The following is a 22223-nucleotide window of genomic DNA, read 5'->3' on the forward strand; positions in this document are numbered from 1 at the left end:
CAAAAATGTGGGTTTCATTTTGAATGCTCAACATGAAAATGCTAAATAAATAAATAAAATCACATCGTACTAAATTAAGTAAACACAAATCACAACTTTATAAACTTGCTTTAAGAGACACTTTGGACATTTGGGACAAAATCATTAATAAGCTGTGCTGTTTTTTTTTTTTTGTTTGTTTTTTTGAGAATACATGGTCTAAATGTCCTTTGTCCAAAATGTCCAGCTTTCTTTTTGATATAGTAGATTATATGTAGTACACAAAGTTTCCAGAGAAGAGAAACAGGGCATTTTGTTTGAAACATCCTGTTTCTCTGAAACTTTGTGCACTACACAATTCTTACTCCATCCATCGATCTATCTTAAACTTTGGGAAATGGGACCTAGAGGGTGTGCCGAAGGCACTATAATCCAAACATGACCAAAATAAATAAATAAATAAATAAATAAATTAGAGCTTGATGCAACATAGTATTCTGCCATCACAGTAACTTTACAGGGTCATCAACCCTGTTCCTGGAGATCTACCATCCTTAAGACTGTAGCTCCAACCATAATCATTTCCACCTGATCATCTAATCATTGTCTTAAGAAGTTCTTGATCAACTGAAACAGGCGTGTTAGATTTTGTTTGGAGATGAAACCTGCAGGAAGGTGGATCTCAAGGACGGGACGAGGGTTGGTAACCACTGCTCTACATGTTTTGCTTATGTTTTTCAAACCACATCAGCAAGTTTTAAATGACCGGTGCAAAACAAACAAACCAAATGTAGCTGATCAGCTAAACAGTGTTTCATGTGGAAAAATGGTCTAGATTTGTTTTTTTTTGGCCAAAAACTTTAAAACATTTTCTAATCATTTGTCCATCCAATCCTCATAAAGAATAAACAATTAAAACTCACTCAACACACCAGGTTAAATAAAAGTCATTTATTGTCATTAATACTTTTCTACCTAGAGCAGAGAGAAATGAGGTCCAATATGCCACTTCTTCTGTGTGGTGGTGCATAAGACACCACACTGGGGTCTGAATAGTGAACACACAGACAGACCAGTGAGGAGAACAGTGAGGGCAGGGTATTATCTGTGCTTCACTCTTCACAGCAAGGTAAACAAAGGCAGGGTCACGGTACGAGGGGGCAGAGACTGGCCTTATTCCTCTAACAACTCCTCACCTATCAATAAAACAGGAGGCATCTTCATGATCTCCAAACTAAAATGGCTTCAGCGCCTATGGAGGTACAAGGGACAGACCAACCTTCACGGATACTGAGAAGGACAACAGTGTGTGTGTGTGTGTGTGTGTGTGTGTGTGTGTGTGTGTGTGTGTGTGAGAGAGAGAAAGGTGTAAACTGGTCAATACTGCTTTTGCCCATCTTCAACTGTACACATTGAGAGATTTCTGCCACGAAGGGTAAACTGAGGTAACAAGTTATTTTCAGCTTTCTGAAAGTCTGAAAGGCAAAATAAATGAAACATACATTAATAAAAATGAACAATTCCAAGATGAACAAGACAAACAGATCAAACACTGTGCTTTTACATCTAACTCCACATGAAAGATTTAGGAGCTCTATGGAAAATCACATTTACATAATTTTTCATACAGTCAAAACCATCATCCAGGACATGCTCAATGGCTATAATACTAACAAATTAAAGTGTAAATAAACCATTATTGCATATCAAAGCATCCCAATGTCTGTTAGAATTCCAGGGTTATACCATGGGAAGTGGAACCTAAAATAATAGGGATCATACCATGGTCTGTCTGAATACTCGATTCTGATTGGCTGGAAGGTGTGCATTTAAACCGCTGAATGCACAGGTAGTTCCAGTCAGTTTAATCACCGTTCTACATTAATGCGCTACCTATAAACTACTGTAACCATAGTAACATACAGTTACAGTCACATACAGTAAACACACAGCTTCATTATTAGTAGACATGCAGCACAGACCCAGGTAATTCACACTCAATCTCTCCCTCTCTCATAACCATTTATTATATAATTCATCCAAATAAATATAATCTTATAGCACTACTTTAACTCTGTGTATGATTTAGAGCGGGCAGAATTCAAGCTCTAACGACCCGTATATGAAATAACTAACAAAAATTATTGATATTTTCATCCTTTCAGTCAAATTTTGCACTACAAACATCAATGACAGCTTTAACTCGTCAATGCTGGCAAGTAGCCATGGTATAAGCGGGATAATCCACGGCTAGGAGTGCATTAGACGATTTTAACGCACTCCGTGAAGGAAACCACCTTCCACTTCGCGTTGGGTGGACAAGTTCTTTACCTCCAAGTCGTGTAATGCACACCTAGCCGTGGATTATCCTTTACATAATATACATACTGGAGTTCCACATTTAACTTAAATTTGTAAATACACACTGCTGCAGCTATTTTATGAAATTTGTTGATCTAAAAAATTAAATTATTAACAACGATGCACGATATTAATGCTGTATTTAAAAAAATAAAAAATAAAAAAATAGATTTGTTGTGAGACCTGGCTACAGTGTAAAACTAAAGAAGCAAACAACAACAAATGTGTCATGGATGATCAAATACACACTGAGGTAAGAGGAACACTGCTTACATTCCATTTATTTTGTACATAACCGCCCAATTAAAACACTGATATTAAAAGGTAATGAGATACCTGTTCACCGAGCTGCATTACATCCTTCTGATCCTACAGTGTTATTCGCATTGGTAAGAGACTGTTCCTTTAGCACTGGGTCTGAAAAGGAAAGAGAACAGTATGAAATCAGAGATGACTTCCACATACTTGTTTGCCGACTTTGGATTGGGGTCTGCCATTAGCAGTAAAATAGAGGGCTATAAATTAGCATGTACACCTGTACAGAGTAAATGGGTAGACAATGAATGCTCAGTGTAAAATGACTGAGGCCTAAAGTTGAAATTCTACTGCAAAATATTGTACAAATAGATAAATAGACAGCAATATTTCATATACAGTCCCCTCCGAAGCAATTGGAAGGGCAAAGCCAATTCATTAACTTTTGCTGTAGACTGAAGATATTTGGGTTTGAGAACAAAAGATGTATATGAGAAGAGAGTTTAGAATTTCAGCTTTTATTTCCTGGTATGTGTATGTAGATGTGTTTAACAACATAGAACATAAGCAAATTTTGTATCAGACCACTCAATTTGTAGACTAGCAAAAATATTGGAACCTGGTGTTTCTTTTTACACCTATGTCCTGTTAGACTGACTGTTTAAACAACAAATAGCTCCGAACATCTACCCTTGGTTTTGGCCTTCAGTTTCACCTGTGAAAACTGCATTTGTTGTTAAACAAGATAAGCCTATATGAAGATCAGAGAGCTGTCTATGGGAGAAAAGCAAGCCATTTTGAAGCTGAGAAAAGAGGGAAAATCATACGTCTTCATTCTACAGCAAAAAAACAAATTAATTGGCCTCGTCATTCCAGAAGTTTTGGAGGACACTGTATAGATACACTGATGAGAGAACACTGTGGCATAGAAAAAAAACAACAACAAAGAAGTGCAATCAAAAGCACATCTTTATTCTTAAGTAATCTGCTATAACTACAGGTGCATCTAAACAAAATGTGAATATCGTGGAAGTTAATTTTTTTTCTGTAATTTAATTCAAAAAGTGGAAATTTCATATATTCTAGATTCATTACACATAAAATGAAATATTTCAATAGAAATATTTTTTTGTTTTAATCTTGAGGATTACTGCTTATAGCTCATGGAAAGAAAAAAAAAATCCAGTTTCTGAAAATATACGAAAACAAGGAATTAATAATACAGAAATGTCAACCTTGTGAATAGTACGTTAATGTATGCACTGAATACTTGGTCTGGGCTTTAATCCTTTTACACAAATTACTACATCAATGTGGCACGACATGGAGGCAATCAGCCTGTGGCCCTGCTGAGGTGTTATGGAAGCCCAGGTTGCTTTGATAGCGGCCTTCAGCTCGTCTGTATCGTTGGGTCTGGTGTGTCATTTTCCTCTTGACAATTCAGGTCAGGTGAGCTGGCTGGCGAATCAAGCACAGTAATACTATGGTCTAGTAGTTTTGTTTACTAGTAGACTTGGCACTGTGGGCAGGTGCCAAGTCCCGCTGGAAAAGGAAATCAGCATCTTCATAAAGCTCGTCAGCAGATGGAAGCATGAAGAATAAAGTTAATGTTTTGGAATGGCCAAGTCAAAGTCCTGATCTTAATCCAATAGAAATGTTGTGGAAGGACCTGAAGCAATCAGTTCATGTGAGGAAATCCACCAACATCCCAGAGGTGAAGCTGTTCTGTACTGAGGAACGGGCTAAAATTCCTCCAAGCCGATATGCAGGACTGATCAACGGTTACCGGAAATGTTTAGCTCCAGTTATTGCTACACAAGGGGGTCACACCAAATACTGAAAGCAAAGGTTTACATACTTTTGCCACTCACAGATATGTAATATTGGATCATTTTCCTCAATAAATAAACGACCTAGTATAATATTTTTGTCTCATTTGTTTAATTGGGTTCTCTTTATCTACTTTTAGGACTTGTGTGAAAATCTTATGATGTTTTAAGTCATATTTATGCAGAAATATAGACAATTCCACTGCATATAAATTACATGTATCGGAGGTGCTAACCCACAAAACTAACGGAGCTAGAACACAAAGCTCACAGAAGTAGGGGTGCTCCATGGCTTCGGTGGCGGTGAGTCTCTGCTGGTGGTCGTAGCGCAGTAGTTTATCCAGCAGGTCAAGAGCCTCAGGACTCACCAGGTGCTGATTCTCTGTCTGTACAAACTGCTCCCAGCACTTCCTCGTCTGCCTGCAGCACAGACACAGAGAGAACTGAACACCATCTTACACCACACAACACCTGTACAGAACAGTCTCCATCCTAGGACATGTTCCAATACACACCCTTATTGACTTTCCCTTAATATTGTTAACTAGTCATGGACACCAGTAGTAAACTAATTACGAGTAATGTCGCATTCAATCTAGCCATCTAATCGATTAATAAAACTGTAGTGTTGAACTGTTAAATCTGATTGGTCAGAATGTTCTATAATTTTTTTAAGCAGTTTTTATATTAAATGTACTTGTTCTAATATGTCTCTAATAATTTCTATAGTAACAGCTAAACTGTTAAACAATTGTATGTCAGATGCTCCACATAAACAGAACTAAGAAGTGTTTGTTAGGCATTTTTGGAAGGAGTCTCCAGTGCCAGCACTTTAAAAAAAAACAAGAAAAAAAGAACAACCAAAAACGTATATTTTCATTCACTGGAAAGTCTACAGGATTTCTCAGTAACATTGTAAAACTGGTGTCAAGATAAACAAACAATCAAAAAATAGCGGCAAATATCTAAATCACAAGTGCCCTACCATACTAATGGTTATACTTTTCATTCAGGCGCAATTAAAAAGTAATTATTTCAAAGTGAAATGAATTGTGTCTACACAGCTGCCTGTAATCGGACACACTGCATAAATCAGTATCTTCGTCTCATTCAGTCAGGCAATAATACACAGCCATAAGCACAGCAGTGTAGCATAAGCACCTCCTGTTGGTACTTACTGGCCAAGCAGGTCTTTAAAGCGCGGGTCTAGCTCAATGTGGTATTTGCGCAGGTAGCCGAAGAGCTCGTCGGTTCCGAGGACTTTAGCGATGCGCACCAACTGCAGGCAGAGCAATAACTTTTTAAAATCACGCTGCATTTTTATCGAGTGTTAATGCGGACAGTGCTTAAACAGGTGGAATACAGTTGTTATTGTTAATTGCAATGAAAAGGATTTGTACAGTTATAGTGTTATAAAAGGTACGGTAAATAAACATGCAAGAGCACATGGTAAATATAGTGATGGAACATATCGATAAGGATTCAAATGTTTTGTTCACTTCCAAGAACTGTGTTTATTTCATTAAAATTTGTCATCGTGAACCTAACACCACACTGGACAGCATTCTAAATTAAGATCAGAGGTTATGAAATGACCATCCAAGCAAATGGTGTTTAAAACAGATTATTCAGGATTTCTCAAGTATCTAAAATGTATTTCTCCATTTAAATAGTGTATTCTTTAATAAAAGGATCAACTGAGTATAATTTTGTCCTGAATTATGATAAATGGTAAAACACAAACTTCTCTTTGATTCTAAGAAATCTCAAGACTTTCATTTATTCAAATGTTCATTCCTGACAGCTCGCCGGTCCCTCCCCTACCCCCCATTACCTGGTCGTAGTTGTCCTGGCCGTGGAAGAATGGTTCCTTCCTGAAAATCATACTGGCCAGCATGCAGCCCAGACTCCACATGTCCAGACTGTAGTCATACATCTGCACAAACACAAAAAGGCCATAAGTGAAGATGTGCATCAGGGCTGTAAAGACTAGACCCGTCTGAATCGCTGTTTATACCGCGGATTCAAAATGGTGCATAAAGAAACCGTTATTCTGCAGCAGCAACGGATTTACTAGTAGAGCTCGAACCGATGGATTGGTTTTTACTGATTAACCGGCACTGAAAACGACTGCTGAAACTATGTCATCTACAAAAATCCACACCAATGTTTTTCCCAGTCATGTCAGGGGGAGCGGTTGAGAAGGGTCCGCTGTCATCATACAGTACAAGAGAGGACTCTAGAGGTGAAATAAAAACCATCACTGAAATTTTATTTTTATGTTATTTGAATTTTTTTTATTATTAATTTAGGATGTCTCTATCTAAATTTTTTATTTGGAGTGTTACTTTTAAGTGCTGGTTCAGTCTGGATGTATATCTTATTTACTTAAATATTTATTAATAGTTTATATAGTAATATTTATTTAATTGAAAAACGTACAGTACCTTTCCATGGTATGGTCAGTACTGTTTATTTTTGTAATAAAGTTCAGCATTATTTTACTTTGAGTTTTATGTTTTCATTCAGTATCAATTTGAAAAACTACCAGTGGATTAATTGCTTATCAGCAGGTACTGCCCAATTTGGTAAAATCCACTATTGGTCAAACTATTTATTAATACCGCACGCACATGTCTTTTAAAGATGGGCAGAGGTTCACCAATCTGCAAAAAACTGCGTCTACAATTTGTGGAACAATTTCAGAATAATGTTCCTAAATGTAAAATTGCGAAGACTATGAATCTCTCATCATCTACATGAGTATCATCAAAAGATTCTGAGAATCTGGAGAAATCTCTGTGCACAAGGGACAAGGGTGAAAGTCAATATTGCATATCCGTGATCTTCGGGCCCTCAGGCGGCACTGCATTAAAAAGAGGCAGGATTCTGTAATGGAAATCACTGCATGGGCTAAAACACCTCCAGAACTCCATAAATACTGGTTAAAGCTATCATGTAAAGCTGTCATGTAAAGAAGAAACCATATGTGAATATGATCCAGAAATGCTGCAGTCTTCTCTGGGCCAAAGCTCATTTAAAATGGACTGAGGCAAAGTGGAAAACTGTTCTGTGGTCAGATGAATCGAAATTTGAAATTCTTTTTGGAAACCATTGATGCCACGTCCTCTAAAGTAAAGAGGACTAGAGAGGAGAGGGACCATCCGGCTTTTCATCAGAGCTCAGTTCAAAAGCCTGCATCTCTGATGGTATGGGGGTGCATTAGTACACATGGAAAGGGAACCTTGCACATCTGGAAAGGCAGCATCAATGCTGAAAGGTATATACAGGTTTTAGAGCAACATCTGCTTCTACCCAGATTCCATCCCATCTTTACTTCTGAGAGACTCCGCCTCTCTAAGATACTTTTTTAATACCCAATCATGTTCCTGACCTGCTGCCAATTAACCTAATTAGTTGCTAAATGTTTTTTAGTAACATTTACTTTTCCAGCCTTTTGTTGCCCCTGCCCCAACTTTTTTGAGACGTGGTACATTTAAAATAGTACATTTACGCAGTTTAAACATTTGAAATGTTTTTTTTATGTTCTGTTGTTCTATTAACATATGGGTTTATGAGATTTGCAAATCATTGCATTCTGTTTTTATTTACATTTTACATGTCGTCCCAACTTTTTTGGAATTGGGGTTGCATTAGATATTTTAGATAGATGCAGTAACGAGTACAACTGCAATACTGCTACAAAAAAAAAAAGAAGAGATTTTAATGTACGTCATTTGCTCAAACGAGCTCAAAATAATTTTTGGCTGCAATACAAAGCGCTGGAATACCAACAGTGAGGATTAATTGGATTAGTTTTAATAGCAAATGCACAATCAAAAAAAGGTTCATTTTTATATTAATGTGTTGAAACACAAGACAGCTTTATATAATACAATATAACAGTTGGTAATCACAATTAATAAGTAAATCAACCATTAAGACATAAAGCATGAGTCTAATGTCTTACCTGGTAATCCACGAGCAGCTCAGGACCCTTAAAATAACGAGATGCCACTCTGACATTGTACTCCTGCGCAGGGTGATAGAACTCAGCCAGACCCCAGTCTATCAGCCTCAGCTACACACACACACACACACACACACACACACACACACACACACACACACACACACGTCACCATCATACTGCCACCAGGTGGCTGCCTAGATTACATAAACAACCTCTGATACTTAAATTATTTTTTCATCGTTACTGCAGCTGGAATTAAAATAAGGAGAAAAAGCAGAAATACAGATGTGTACAGATGTAACAGTGGAAACTAAAGCTGGTCTAATCAACTTCTTGGAACATATCAATAAATGTGACTAAACACTCACTAGAATAGATGCTCTGGAATGAGCGACTAAACATTTCAACATGATTCAAGTGGAAAAGTTGTAGAAGGAGGCGGTCTTCCCTGCCTTACACTTAGTTTGCGTGTACACAAACAGCCCATACAAGAGTTATCTAGTAACAAACATGATGTGAAGCGTTAGCTTGAAGGAGTAGGAGAGTTTTATTTATACTATAGAAGAGACAGAAGAGAAGGTTCATGTCTGATTCAAAGTTTCACATAAAACACTGCACTATAAAACTGTTAACTATAATGAGAATGGAAAAAAAGGAGCTTTGGGAAGAGGTTTGGATTTGGAGCGTCGGATTGAGAGCTACAAACGTACACATGTACCGAATAAAGCTCAGTAGTACACACAAAGTGTGAGAAATATGCAATCTATTAATGTGTTTATTTTGTACAAGCATACACTAGGGATGACAATGGAGGATTCACAATTTGATTGGATTTCTAAACTTGTGTCATATTTACACATTACAGGGCAAAAACCTCAACATCTGACTAATTAAAATCGCTTAACACATTTCAGTTTATATAAATATAAAAAGTAAAAAGGTCGCATGCGACTGAATCTCAAATGGTGTTCTAATGGGCTTACATTGCACTAAATGGGCACTAACGATGATTGATGTTTTTTTGGCTTGCCCAAGACATCTAAAAATCACCCGAAATGTCAGTGACAGGAAGACATTACCGTGGGTAAATAACAATTTAACAGCCGAGGCCGATAATGTTTTTTTTTATTTATTACTTTTTAATTTTATTTATTTTTTTACAGAGACTTGGCCAATCATTAATGTATGACCCAACGATGATAACATTTTGTGAACTGATGCAGAATCATTTGAAAGAGAATGCAATAAGTACAGAACATACAGTAGAAGCTATAGTCTACATAGCTAATACTATTACAAAACTATTTTTTTATTATTAATAATAATATATGTAATAAACGATTCTTCCACCACACAATGTGTTGTGTTAACAGTAAGCTTTGGTCACTACAAAACATAATGGGCATTTTTGAGGTTTAGGCCATGTTATAGGGTAAACTATAAAATGTGTCAAGAAATATTTGATCTATAAAGCGTTCTTTTCCTGAACTTTCCATTGATAGAAGGTCTGAGATGACATTGGTGCTTGGACCTCTAAACATAATACCTTATATTTATATTTAATGATGGGATGTGATTTCCACCACTGGAACTCAATATATATATATATTTTTTTTAATAAATCACATGCATGGCTATGCTTTATGCACCACTGATATAGATAGAAAACAATGTCTTCAGTGCCACAAGCCATTTAGATCTTAGAAATGAAACAAAATTTCTATATTAGAAGTCTAAACATATCAAATGAACAACCAGCACTTTCAACCTGAATAGTACGTAAACTTTTGTCACTTGCAAGAGAAAACATGCTGCTTTCCACACACACTTCTAGATGACTTTTCAGACCAAGTGTGAGGAAAAGAAAAAAGAAAAAAGGAAAAAAAAAAAAAAAAAAAAAAAGTGTAAAACATACCTTCCTCAGCTGATGATCGATCATGACGTTGTGGGGCTTGACGTCACGGTGCATGATGCCCATACTGTGGCAGTAGTTCAGGGCCTACACACACATACACGCATGTAAATACACTAGTGTTGGAATTCAGGACAAAAACTGTAACAGCTAATGTTTCTTACCTTTAGTAGTTCATACATGTAATAACGGATATCGAAATCTGTTAACTTCTGGTACAGCTCCTACACAGAGACAAAAAGGACTTACTACAAGTAGAAGTCTATGGGTATTCAGCAAACGTCAAAATCTACAATTACACACATCAAGTAAACCAAATAATATGGTTTTCTTTATACTACAATTAATGACAACATCCAAGTGCATGTGAATTTGCTGAAGTGTAGCTTTACCCTGCATCAAGAATATGATACTTCTGCAAAATTCTTGTCAAATACACCTGTCCATCTTTGGATTTGTGCCTAATATTTATTTGCACTGTTTTGTGTCATTGCACTTTCCCATCACTGGATGATTACGTAAGCGTCCTCTTATCTCTTCTCTAAATTTACTGCCGTTTTAAATCCTTAAACAGGAACTTTTACTTTAATTGGCAAGAGATTATTTATTTATTTATTTATTTATTTAACACTACTAGTATACGGCTGTACCACACTCCGAGTCACGTCTGGGTGATAGTTCAGACAGATTTCCTGAAAGGAACCTTAACAGGAATGTGTTTTGAAATTAATATTATTCTGAATTTGGATTAACCAGGAAGCAAGCAGACATACAGTGCTGTGGAAAACATATTTGCCCCATCCTGATTTCTGTGTTTGTGCATCTCTCATACTAAATTGTTTCAGAAATTAAAACTAAATCTAACATAACAAAGGAAACCCGAGTAAACACATAATACAGTTTATAAATGATAATGTTATTTATTAAAGGGAAAAAAAAAAGTTATCCGATATCAACTGGGCCTGTGTGAAAATGTATTTGCCCCCATAGTTACTAACTGCCCAAATCTATGAAACTGCATTCATAATGGGGTTCAGCTGGACTAGACGTAACCAGACTGTAAACCCTGTTCAATCAAATCAACACTTAAATAGAACTTTTTCAACAACACACTGTGCCAAAGTAGAAATAAATTACAGAAATGATGAGGAAGAAGATAATTGAAATACATCAGTCTGGGAAGGGTTACAAAGCTATTTTAAAGGCTCTGCGACTCCAAAGAACCACAGCGAGAGTCTTTATCTCCAAATGGAAAAACTCAGCACAGTAGTGAACCTTCCCAGAAGTGGCCAACTTTCCAAAAATCCTCCAAGAGCACAATGATGACTTATCCAGGAAGTCACAAAAGATCCACGGACAACATCAAAAGGACCTACAGGCCTCTCTTGCATCAATAAAGGTCATGTTCATGATTCCACGATCAGAAAGACACTGGGCAAAAATGGCATCCATGGATGAATGGCAAGGCAAAAACCACTGCTAACCCAGAGGAACATAAAGGCTCATCTGACTTTTATCAAAACACACCTTGATGATCCTCAAACATTTTGGGAGATTGTTCTGTGTATTGATGAGACGAAAGTGGAACTGTTTGGAAGACAGAGGTCCCGTTACATCTGGCGTAAACCAAACACAGAATTCCACAAGAACATCATCATACCTATGGTCAAGCATGGTGGTGACAGTGTGATGGTGTGGGGATGCTTTGCTGCTTCAAGGCCTGTGCAACTTACAATAATTAAGGGAATCATGAAAATACTAAAGGAGAATGTCTGGTCTTCAGTCCATAATTTGAAACTCAAGCGCAAGTGGATTATGCAGCAAGACAATGATCCAAAGCACAGGAGTAAATCCACCTCTGAAAATTAAAAGTTATGGAGTGGCCTACTCAAAGTCCTGACTTGAACCAATTGAGATACTGTGGCAGAACCCTAAACAAGCAGTTCATGCTCAAAAACCCTCCAGTGTGGCTAAACTAAAGCAGTTCTGCAAAGAAAAGTGTTCCCAAATTCCACCACAGCGCTGTGAAAGACTGATCTCCAGTTATTGGAAGCGTTTAGTTATTGCTGCTTTTCACATGGGTGAAAGGTATTGGATAACGTTTTTGCTTCAGTAAAAAAAAAAAAGAAGAAAAATTCAATAAACATTGTATAGTGCGTTTACTCAGGTTGCCTTTGTTTTTTGTTGAATTTCGTTTGAATATCTAAAACTATTTAGTATAATATATACACAAAAACAGAAGAAATCAAATACTTTTTCACACCACTGTATAGTGTAGAAAAAAAGTAGACATGAGGGGCATAAAGTGTGAGGGGAGGGATTGAACTATGCATCTGTCAGGACTTAAAATAGTAAAACACTGAAAATGTGTACATGGAAGATTTTAGTGTTATATTAAATATTCAGTGTTTAAATCTGATTGGAAAACTATGACTTGACAAACCAGTGTTCAAACAGCTGATATGGAGTTAGAATCAGAGAAATGACAATGATATGGGTGTGGCCTAATATTCTAATGAGCATGCTTGATTGATTATGTGTCTGTCTTAAGGTACATTCACACATACAGGGATTTTATCGTCACAAGTCGCTGTACTATAAACTCACCAGTAGACTTTTCTACTATTGGTTGTCATGGTAACAATTATCAGTGAGAGGTACAACTGGCGTTCCACTTAACAAACCCATTTTCTTAGCACCAAAATGAAATGTTCAATTCACCAGTGTATACATATGCATCATATCCTAACCGAGATGAAGGAGAGGCAGTGTGTGCTCATTGCCACTGCTGCCATCTATCTGTTGCAAAAGTGCAAGCGCTGGACTGTCTGGGGCCATGAAACAATTCAGAATCGCAGACAGCATGGCAGATCACATGCACTCTACTGTCTTCACTCCCAATGGAATTCGCTGTACCAAGTCGCTCCAAATTTGCATAAAGTTAACTTTGTTGCATCTCTGGACACGCCCACATCTAGCCACCAGAAGTCACCAGCTCTCACTGAAAATGAATGGTCTCCAGTCGCTTTGTTGCTGTATGTGTGCACGTACCTTTAGACACGTATACAAATATTTCTGAAAAACCATTTACATTTATGGCATTTGGCAGACGGCCTTATCCAGAGCGAATTATATTTACCTCATTTATACAACTGAGAAGTTGAGGGTTAAGGGCCTTGCTCAAGGACCCAGCAGCGGCAGCTTGGCGGTGCTTGGATTTGAACTCACGACCGTCTGATTTAATGTAATTTTTAAAAAAATTCTGTCCACAAACAGTGAGTTCTATTTCCAAAAACATCAACATCCAGACCAAAACGAAGTTTCTCCACTTTGGAGAAGAATGAAAAGTCCAGGGGCTGGAGCTGGATCTGATGCATTCTGACCTCTAACCCTTAACCCACACAACCAACTCTGTACAACACGAAACAACACACAAGTGTGTCTACCTTGAAATCAGAGTTATTGATGCACTCGAAGACAAGAGCAGGAGTTCGAGACTGCAGCGAGAGACACAGTGAGGAAAAGGAGAAGGAAGAAATTGTCAGAAATTATCATCAACAGGAATATTTTCAAAACTAAAATTACAAACACAGGTATACATTATAAGACAATAGCTACGGTGCAAGAGCAGGAGAACAATCATAAGAACCTGACAGCAGAAGCATCATTTCTGAATAAGGGTTTGTTTAGTCTGATGCTGTTCCTCAATTCGCTTACTTATACTACGCACTAAAAGTATGTACGCCTTTTGTGAAGAAAAAGTACACACTTTTTAGTGTGTAGCAAAAAGAGTACGCAAGTACTGGGACATACTAACACATCATGTAACAGAGGAGAACGTTGTTGCCTAGTTACTCACGTGGTCACCATAAACAAACATTTCAGCTTTTCTCCACTCATTATTCCTTATATAATTGATAGAATTTAACTTACATTGATTTATTTTTCCACATTTCATTTACACTCATCCGCCATATTTGCAGGTGGAATTCGGCGAAGCAAACTGTCACAAAACTCCTCCTCCCTCATGCAAGGAGTTGTGGGCAATATTATCTAATAAAGCGTCCACGGATCCACACTTCGAACATCTACCAGAAATAGTAGACCATACGGGTAGCTTTTGGATACTCCTTTCAATATACACACTAATTCTAATCTTGGATCAAATTTAGGACGGATAGTAGGCGAATTGGGACGCAGCATGGTTTTACGCTTCGATAAAGCCATAGTCACAGTAGAAAGGAGTAGCACTCGCTGTAACTTACCCAACGTTCACACTAGCAAGGGCAAGCTGCTTTTTTGTGCGTCAAATAGTAAATAGGAACTGCAATTAGTTATGAGTGGGGTACTGAAGAAACGTTGGAGAACACAAACCACAAGACTAGTCTGAGGAATCATTCGAGCCAATAGTTTGGATTTGTCACTTTACCAAATCAGGCCTAATTTGCATAGAATTTAGAAAATCTCAAGCCAAATATCACTTGTTAGTGTGAACACTGAAGACCCAGGGGTACTGCAAGACTAGTGAATCATTTTTTGTGAATCATTTAGCTTAAGCTCAGGAATGAATTCTGGTTTTTAAAGACAACTTTCCGACAGAGATGTGGAGTTAAAACATTTCCGACATGTACATCTTTGTTTTTTACATCTCGTTGTTTTTTTGTTTTTTTTTTTTACAATGGGATCGTGTTGCTGAAGTTTGCTAACGTGTCCTAGTTGCTGACGTACCACAGGGTCCTTTACGGTATCCACTAGCCGGATGATGTTGGTTCCTCCTCTCAGGTTTTCCAGGATTTTGATTTCTCGCTTGATCTTTTTCTTCTTGACGGGCTGCAATCAAAATAGCAAGTTACTGAAGACAAGATACTAACATACACGTCTCTGATCGAACTTTAGACCTCCTTTATGAGTTTTATAATAATAAACTATGTGTTGAGGATGAAAGTAATTCCAGCTTCAAGAAGATTTTTTTTTTTTTTTTATTAAAATTGTTCAACATCCTTTGTTTTTTCCCCAATACTCTCAAAAACCACAGTTGTAAACTGGTAACTTTAGAATTGCCAGCTTCCTAGCTCCATGGCAAAACTAAATACAGAAGCATTTATGCATCAAATACTTCTTATCCTAACTGCAGTCGATGTAGTCAAAACGAAACCTGTATGAAGGTGATTTTTGGCTGCGTTGTTCCTGTAACATCATGCAGCTTTGTGGACACCGTGCTTGGTGGAGTTTAACACGGTCAGTCTGTTCCACCTTCATACAAATTGAAAACGTTTTTGTCTACTTGTTGCAGGTCTCAGTGTTAAATCACCTTCAGGATCTTCACCACCACTTTTTCACTGTTGCTCACATTAATGGCCTCGAACACCTCGCTGTACTTCCCCCGGCCCAACTTCCGCACCAGCTGATAGTCCTCCTGATTGCTGTGAGCAAGAGAATCGAGATGGTTAAACAGCAAGACCAACGAATAGCCTGATTTCAACCAAATCTCTATCCATGGAATCTGTTGAATTTGTGTTTACCACAATCTACCACACATTTCTTGTACTGGTATTGGGGGGAAAAAAAACCCAGAAAGTCTGGTTACTCCAACCTTTACAATAGAAGTCTAAGGGCAGTCGTTGAATTCTGTCAATAAAAGTTTGAACTATGCATCTGTATAACACAAAGTGAACTTAACATGGCAGAAAGTCTCACCAAAGCTACTCTTATTCCATTTTATCCAACTTTCCAACATTTAACAATAATAAATCCAGTTACTTATGCTTTCCCCAAGGTTTTGTAGGATGCCTGCACAACCAGACATGCACAAGCACACTGATAACGCAAAACCGCAAATGATTCCCCGTGAATTTGTCCTGTATTAAAGCACACCTTTTATGGTTTTGAAACGTGCCTAATTTTCTTTTAAAGGTCTCATACAATAGATTTACATGCATCCAAGGTCAAAAAACACTTTAATGTGCTCATAATTTAAATTGCAGCATTACCTTTTTCCTCCCCAGTGTCGAAAACGATTTGTAAAATGTTCTGTTCTAAAGGCTTCCTTCTAAACTCCTCCTTCCAGAGAGCATACTCTGCTCTGATTGGTCAGATGTCCCAGTCTCTTGTGATTGGTCTACCGCTGTCAGCGTGTGTCAAAAAGGAAACGCCCACTACCGTAACAAGTTTCAGCTCAGTCTGTTCGCAAACAGCCAATCAAGACCAGAGCAAGACCGGCTTTTTGTTACGAACCTACGCAAGTTAGTACAGGAGGTAAGTGTGGAATCACTAACGAGTCGTTTCAGCTGTTCTCTCAGTTCCTTCTTTTGGGAGTCAATAACTCTGTCGTGTGCTTTGATTTTTGAAACTTTGCAGAGATTTTTACATTCTCAAACAGCTCTAGAACACACTACATGAAAGGTAATATTTGAAAAACCATAATAGGTGCACTTTAAAGGAAAATTCCAACCTGAACGAATGGCATATTAATGTTTACAATGAACAACAGTGTTCAAGATTTATTTTTTAAATTAAATTAAATTATTAATTATAGACATGGTCTATTTTCACTTTGATTTCTTGCTGATAGTGGTGCTTCATCTCTTGCTTCATCTTTACCTAAAGAGAGTGATGCATTATTATTAATATTATTATATATTATATTATTAATGTGCTTTATTCCTTTACTCTGTCTAGCACTCTCATCTCCTCATCAGTACATTCTGCTTACATGCGTCAGCTTCCAAGCATAAGCTTAAACTTTCACGCTCAATTCCATCGCTAATGCCATCGTGTTAGTCATCTTGTAAAGCGCTAATTAGCTAAGCCGGGTATCTGCCGTAACTCAGAGCAACTGTGTCGTAACGTTGTATTGCATTCTGGGACTTTGAATCAAAAATTGAACTTTTTTCTGGGAGAAAAGGTGAGTTGTTCTTTTGTTTTTCAGAGCTACCAATCAAACTTGATGGTTATCCCTTATGTTTGAGATCACTCCATCCATCCATCCATCCATTTTCTGTACCACTTATCCTACACAGGGTCATCAGGGAGTCTGGAGAATATCCCAAGGAACTCGGGGAACAAGGCAGGGGCCAACCCATCACAGCACATAATCACACACACACACACACACACACACACACACACACACACACTCAAAACACCCATTCATTCACTACGGACAATTTGGAAATGCCAATCATACTACAACGCATGTCTTTGGACTGGGGAGGAGACTGCAGTACCCCAAGGAAACCCCGAAGGATGGGGAGAACATGCAAACTCCGCACACACGTGGCAAAGAACTTCTCTCAGGAATTACAAAAATACATCAATGCATCAACCAGCAAATTAGCACCAGAATCACTAAACCCATCGCAAATATTTTAATAGAAACACATTTAATATGGTTCAGGGTGGAGTTTTGCTTTAACAGATATATCATAATGATGTACTATTGCTGTAAATGTTAATGAAATTGAACAACAGCCCTTACACTTCGATTATGAGGATGTACAAGTAAAATCCTTTCGTTAATTTGATCAGAGATTAGTCTAAAGTATTCTGAAGCATTCCTTTAAGTCACAGGAGTTTTTCCATATTAACACAGATGAACTCTTCGACATCAGTGATATGTAAATGTGAACACACACATGCTCTGTGTTCTCGCCCGACAGATCACATGACTGGACATGTAGCGTCTCACTGATGCTGACTTTTTTCAGGAAATGAGACAACGTAAGTGTCAATATTGGGTCAAATGTGAAATTCTGGAATAGCTCATAACGTTAATAATGGTGTCAAAGCAACTATTATGTTGGTCTAACTCATGCACATCAGTCCAAATCATTTCACTCAGTCTTGTTAGATTTGATTCAGAAGAATTAATAGAAGCGCACATTCCCTGCTGGTCGTGTATTGATATTTCAGTGTTAGTGAACATGCATCGGCACAGCGAATGCACTCATCCATCAGATTCTCTAATCGAAGTTAGAGGACATGCCCCGGTAATGAACATTTCAAATGCACACACAGTAAGAGAGAGAGAGAGAGAGAGAGAGAGAACGAAAGAGAGAAACAAAGTGTGTGAGAGAACAAGAGAGAAAGAGAGAGCAAAAGAGAGAGAAAGAAAGCACAGGAAAGAGAGACAGAGAAAGATAAAGAGAAAAGGGGGGGGAGAGAGAGAGAGAAAGAGAAAGAGAGAAAAAGGGAGAGTGAAAGAGAAAAAAGGGAGAAAGAGACAAAGAAAGCATGAGAGAACATGAGAGTGAGAGAGAGAAAGCAAGAGAGCGAAAGAAAGCAAGAGAAAGAAAGAAAAAGAGAGGGAGAAAGAGAGAGAATGAGAAAGAAAAAGAGAGAGAGAAAGAAAAAGAGGGAGAAAGAGAGAGATAGAGAAAGAAAGCGAGAGAGAGAGATTCATACTCACCTCCAATTTGGCACATGGGCCTCATAGTCCCAGTATTCCCTGCTCTTCAGAGTGTTCACATCTGCATAGACCCGAGCTGTGCTGCCAGCCACTGGGCCAGGCATGCTGGCCAAAAGATGCGATTATCTGTTAGAGCAGATATCCACAACGCTCTGGAGAACTCAGCTCAGGGTTTTCATTGCTTTTTCTGAGTCCCCTGAGTGTGTGTTTGTGTGTTAGTGTTCTCTAATGCTTTAACTAAAAACTGTGTCAAATGTAATCACAGTTTCACACTCCTCCCAGAGACAGTTTACTGGGGATCCCAGGCTGAGAGGAGATGCAGCTGCAAAAAAAGGATAAAAATACAAAATATATTTTACAAAGGCACCACAAAAAAGCAGGCATGGTCTAGAGTTCTCTAAAGAAATGATCTCAGAGTAAATCAACACACGTATACAGAGATAGAGAAACTCGCCTGGGTTGACTTTTTTTGTTCTATTTAATTTCATGAAGCGTTACTCACACCACCGAAGAAGAAAACCACCCGCGTTTGTTTCGTACCGCGCTAACGAAGAAGAAACCAAACCGCTCGTGTATTTTCTTTTTTTAAGGAACGCAAAGTTACAATTTCCAATTTCTCTGGCAGTTTATTTAACTGAATTACATCGTCGTGTTGTTTAGGGTGGGAAAACAAACACTAAGATGATGTCTTTTTGTGTGTAATGTTTACATTCGTTTTGCAGCTTGTTTACGTTGACTGGCTAATAGCTAACAAGCTAACTGCGAAGGACGACAACCGGAACACATCCAAAGTAACGAAGTTGACTCGCGCAAAACAAGTCCCCTGCTTCGGAACAACTGAACCAGTCCATCGGATAAAGGAAAATAAAAAGGGGTGCAATAGCAATCGATGGCGTTAGCTAGCCCACTGACTCACGCTATACGAAGTAAAATCGCTTCCCCAGAAAAAGTTTGTAGGGACGTAATTGTGGCAAACTTCTGAAATCCCGCCCCGAGCTCCCTCCTATATAGAGATTTTGGAGGGATTTCTTGAAAACGCCCCCCCAAACAGCCTGTACCATACAGCTGCGGTATATATGGTAACATAGGGAAACGGATCGCAATACAGCGATCCGGAAGGAGACTATGGAGTTGAGTACCCGGAAGTGGTCGAAAAAGGTTACCATGGTGACCAATTATTTCTGTATGCTTTGAATTCATGAATGGCAAACACTATCAAACTGAGACCAAAATATAAGTGCGCGGTACATTTTTAACAATATAAAAAAATATTTTGTAAAGTATGAAATAATGAGTGTGTGTGTTTGTGCGCGCCTTTTGTATATGTAAGGAATTATTGGCGACGGCCCGTTGAATTATTAGAAATTAATGCACACCTGAGGCATATTCTAATAACTCAACGGACCAGAGTCAATTATTCCACTTATACCACAGTTACCACACCTCAAGACATTCTTCAGATGTTTTATTTCAAGACATTTGTCAGGTTTTTGTTCTTAAAACGCTCTTGTGTGTGGAACTAATTTATTACTCATCACACCTCAAGCCTCTGTTGCTAATTCCTAAACATCATTTTAGACCTAGTAACTGAGGCTTGAGTTATTGATATGCAGAGAGAGTATCAATATGTATTTATTCGTTGTATTTTCTGCCGTAATTAAAAACGAAAAATCCTTTATTTATTAATTTGTGCTATTTTAATATTATCAGCATGAAACGGGAAAAAAACCGTGTGATCTCTCTCTCTCTCTCTCTCTCTCTCTCTCTCATCTCTACTTTAGCTGTGCATTTCCTGAAAAATAATTGCTCATCTCAGAACATCTGTCAGCCAATCAGAATCGAGAATTCAACAGCACTGTGGTATAAATTTGAATATTTCACCTCGCTTTAATTTAATCTGTCTATTTATCTAAGCATTTATCGATCAAATACAATTAAATATATTTTTTTAAATAGAAATTTTATTAGAATTAGACAAACAATTAATATATAGGATAAGATAGCTTATACAGTAAATCCCTGTTATATTGGAAAACTTTACAAATCGAAAAATATATATTTTAATTATTTCTGTATAATAGATGTAGCTTACCATAAATTATGAGAAGATTATACATATATTTGGACTCCAGCTATAATTGCTGTAATTAGCCTTGTTATCACTGTCTTAGCATATTTACTAGCAAAATTCAAGTGAAAAACAAATAGAAACATTTTATGGACATGTGACTGTTCTTCCAATGAACCATTCAAACTCATGTTCAAAAGTGGTGGCAGTATCATGTTATGGAGCTGCTTCTCTTCAGCTGGGACTAGGGCTGTAGTCAAGATTGAGAGAATTATGAATAGCTCCAAATATCAATCTATTTTGGTACAAAACCTGCAGGCCCCTTAAAGCTGGAAAAAGGTCTGACAGGATTTATCTTGGTTAAATTTTTCACATCACAAAAACCTGCAACGTTAACAATCACCACCATGGCCTTCATTTCAATTGCTATGCTGGTGACTCTATATTAGCTCACATCAATCTGCTCCTTTCTCCACAAATTCCTTATCTGAATATATCAAGGACATTAATTTATGGATGACCAGTAATTTTCGCAAACTCAATACTGAAAAAAAGATGTGTTAGTAGTAGCATCTCCACATGTTCTATATTGTCTTCCTGATCAGTTAATTGATATTTAACAGTGTCCTGGTTCGACCCTCCCCTACCGTCCGCAACCTTGGTATTATCTTTGACTCTACACTCTCTTTTACCTTGTACATCTCCTCTGTCACAAAAACAGCTTTTTATCATCTTTGCACTATTGCTAGACTTTGCCCCATTCTTAACACCAAAAATGCCAAAACTCTTGTCCATGCCTTCATCAGTTCTCGGCTAGATTACTGTAATGCTCTCTTTTCTGACCTCCCCACTAAAACAATCAATAAATCGCAATGCAACCAGAATTCAGCAGCCAGGGCACTCTCTCTCTCTGTCCAAAATCGTCACTTATCACTCTTATCTTGCGCAGGTTACACTGGTTACCTGTTTCATATCATATCCAATACAAACCATACAAAGACCATTTACAAAGTTCTCCTTATCAATTTCAAAGCCTCACTTGCTCTTGCCTCACATACATTGCTGATCTCGTCCGTCCCTACAGCCCATCATGCTCTCTCTGGTCATCTGATTCTGGCATATTATTCCTTCCACATTACAAGCTGAGCTCACTCAGTGGTAGGGCTTCCTGCGCAGTAGCCCCTTCACTTTGGACCTCTATTCCACAGTCCCTCTGTAATCTTACCTCTGTACAAGATATTAAAAGCCAACTCAACACTTATCTCTTTGCTCAAGGTTTCTGTGACTCTTAACCACACTGTTATGTTTTGTTGAGGTGTGTATGTGTGTGTTGTGTTATTTGTGTCTGCTGTCTAATTGGAAAGCAACCTTGAGTTTGTAGAAAGGCTCTGTAAAATAAAATTATTATTATTATTATTAACAAGGATGTGTAGAATTTT

At 37.8% G+C, this 22223-nt stretch overlaps 1 protein-coding gene across 3 annotated transcripts; it reads right to left on the minus strand.

The window, feature by feature from the left end:
* Positions 1 to 915: 915 nt before the first annotated feature.
* On the minus strand, positions 916 to 20662 carry csnk2a2b (casein kinase 2, alpha prime polypeptide b). Of its 3 annotated transcripts, none has more exons than XM_053631279.1 (12): positions 18717 to 20659; positions 15621 to 15732; positions 15038 to 15139; positions 13756 to 13806; positions 10474 to 10533; positions 10313 to 10396; positions 8395 to 8505; positions 6259 to 6360; positions 5603 to 5703; positions 4696 to 4847; positions 2677 to 2757; positions 916 to 1454 (listed from the first exon to the last, which is right to left on the minus strand). In XM_053631279.1, the coding sequence occupies exons 1-11, from the start codon at positions 18818 to 18820 to the stop codon at positions 2681 to 2683; spliced, it is 1056 nt and encodes a 351-aa protein (XP_053487254.1). In that variant the 5' UTR covers positions 18821 to 20659; the 3' UTR covers positions 916 to 1454; positions 2677 to 2680. The 3 variants fall into 3 exon arrangements, with proteins under 3 accessions (XP_053487254.1, XP_053487255.1, XP_053487256.1); XM_053631280.1 differs by having other exon boundaries at positions 4696 to 4844; positions 18717 to 20346; XM_053631281.1 differs by lacking the exon at positions 13756 to 13806 and having other exon boundaries at positions 18717 to 20662.
* Positions 20663 to 22223: the final 1561 nt, after the last annotated feature.

The sequence above is a fragment of the Ictalurus furcatus genome, chromosome 8 (genome assembly GCF_023375685.1).
Source record: "Ictalurus furcatus strain D&B chromosome 8, Billie_1.0, whole genome shotgun sequence".
NCBI classification, from domain to species: Eukaryota; Metazoa; Chordata; class Actinopteri; order Siluriformes; family Ictaluridae; genus Ictalurus; species Ictalurus furcatus.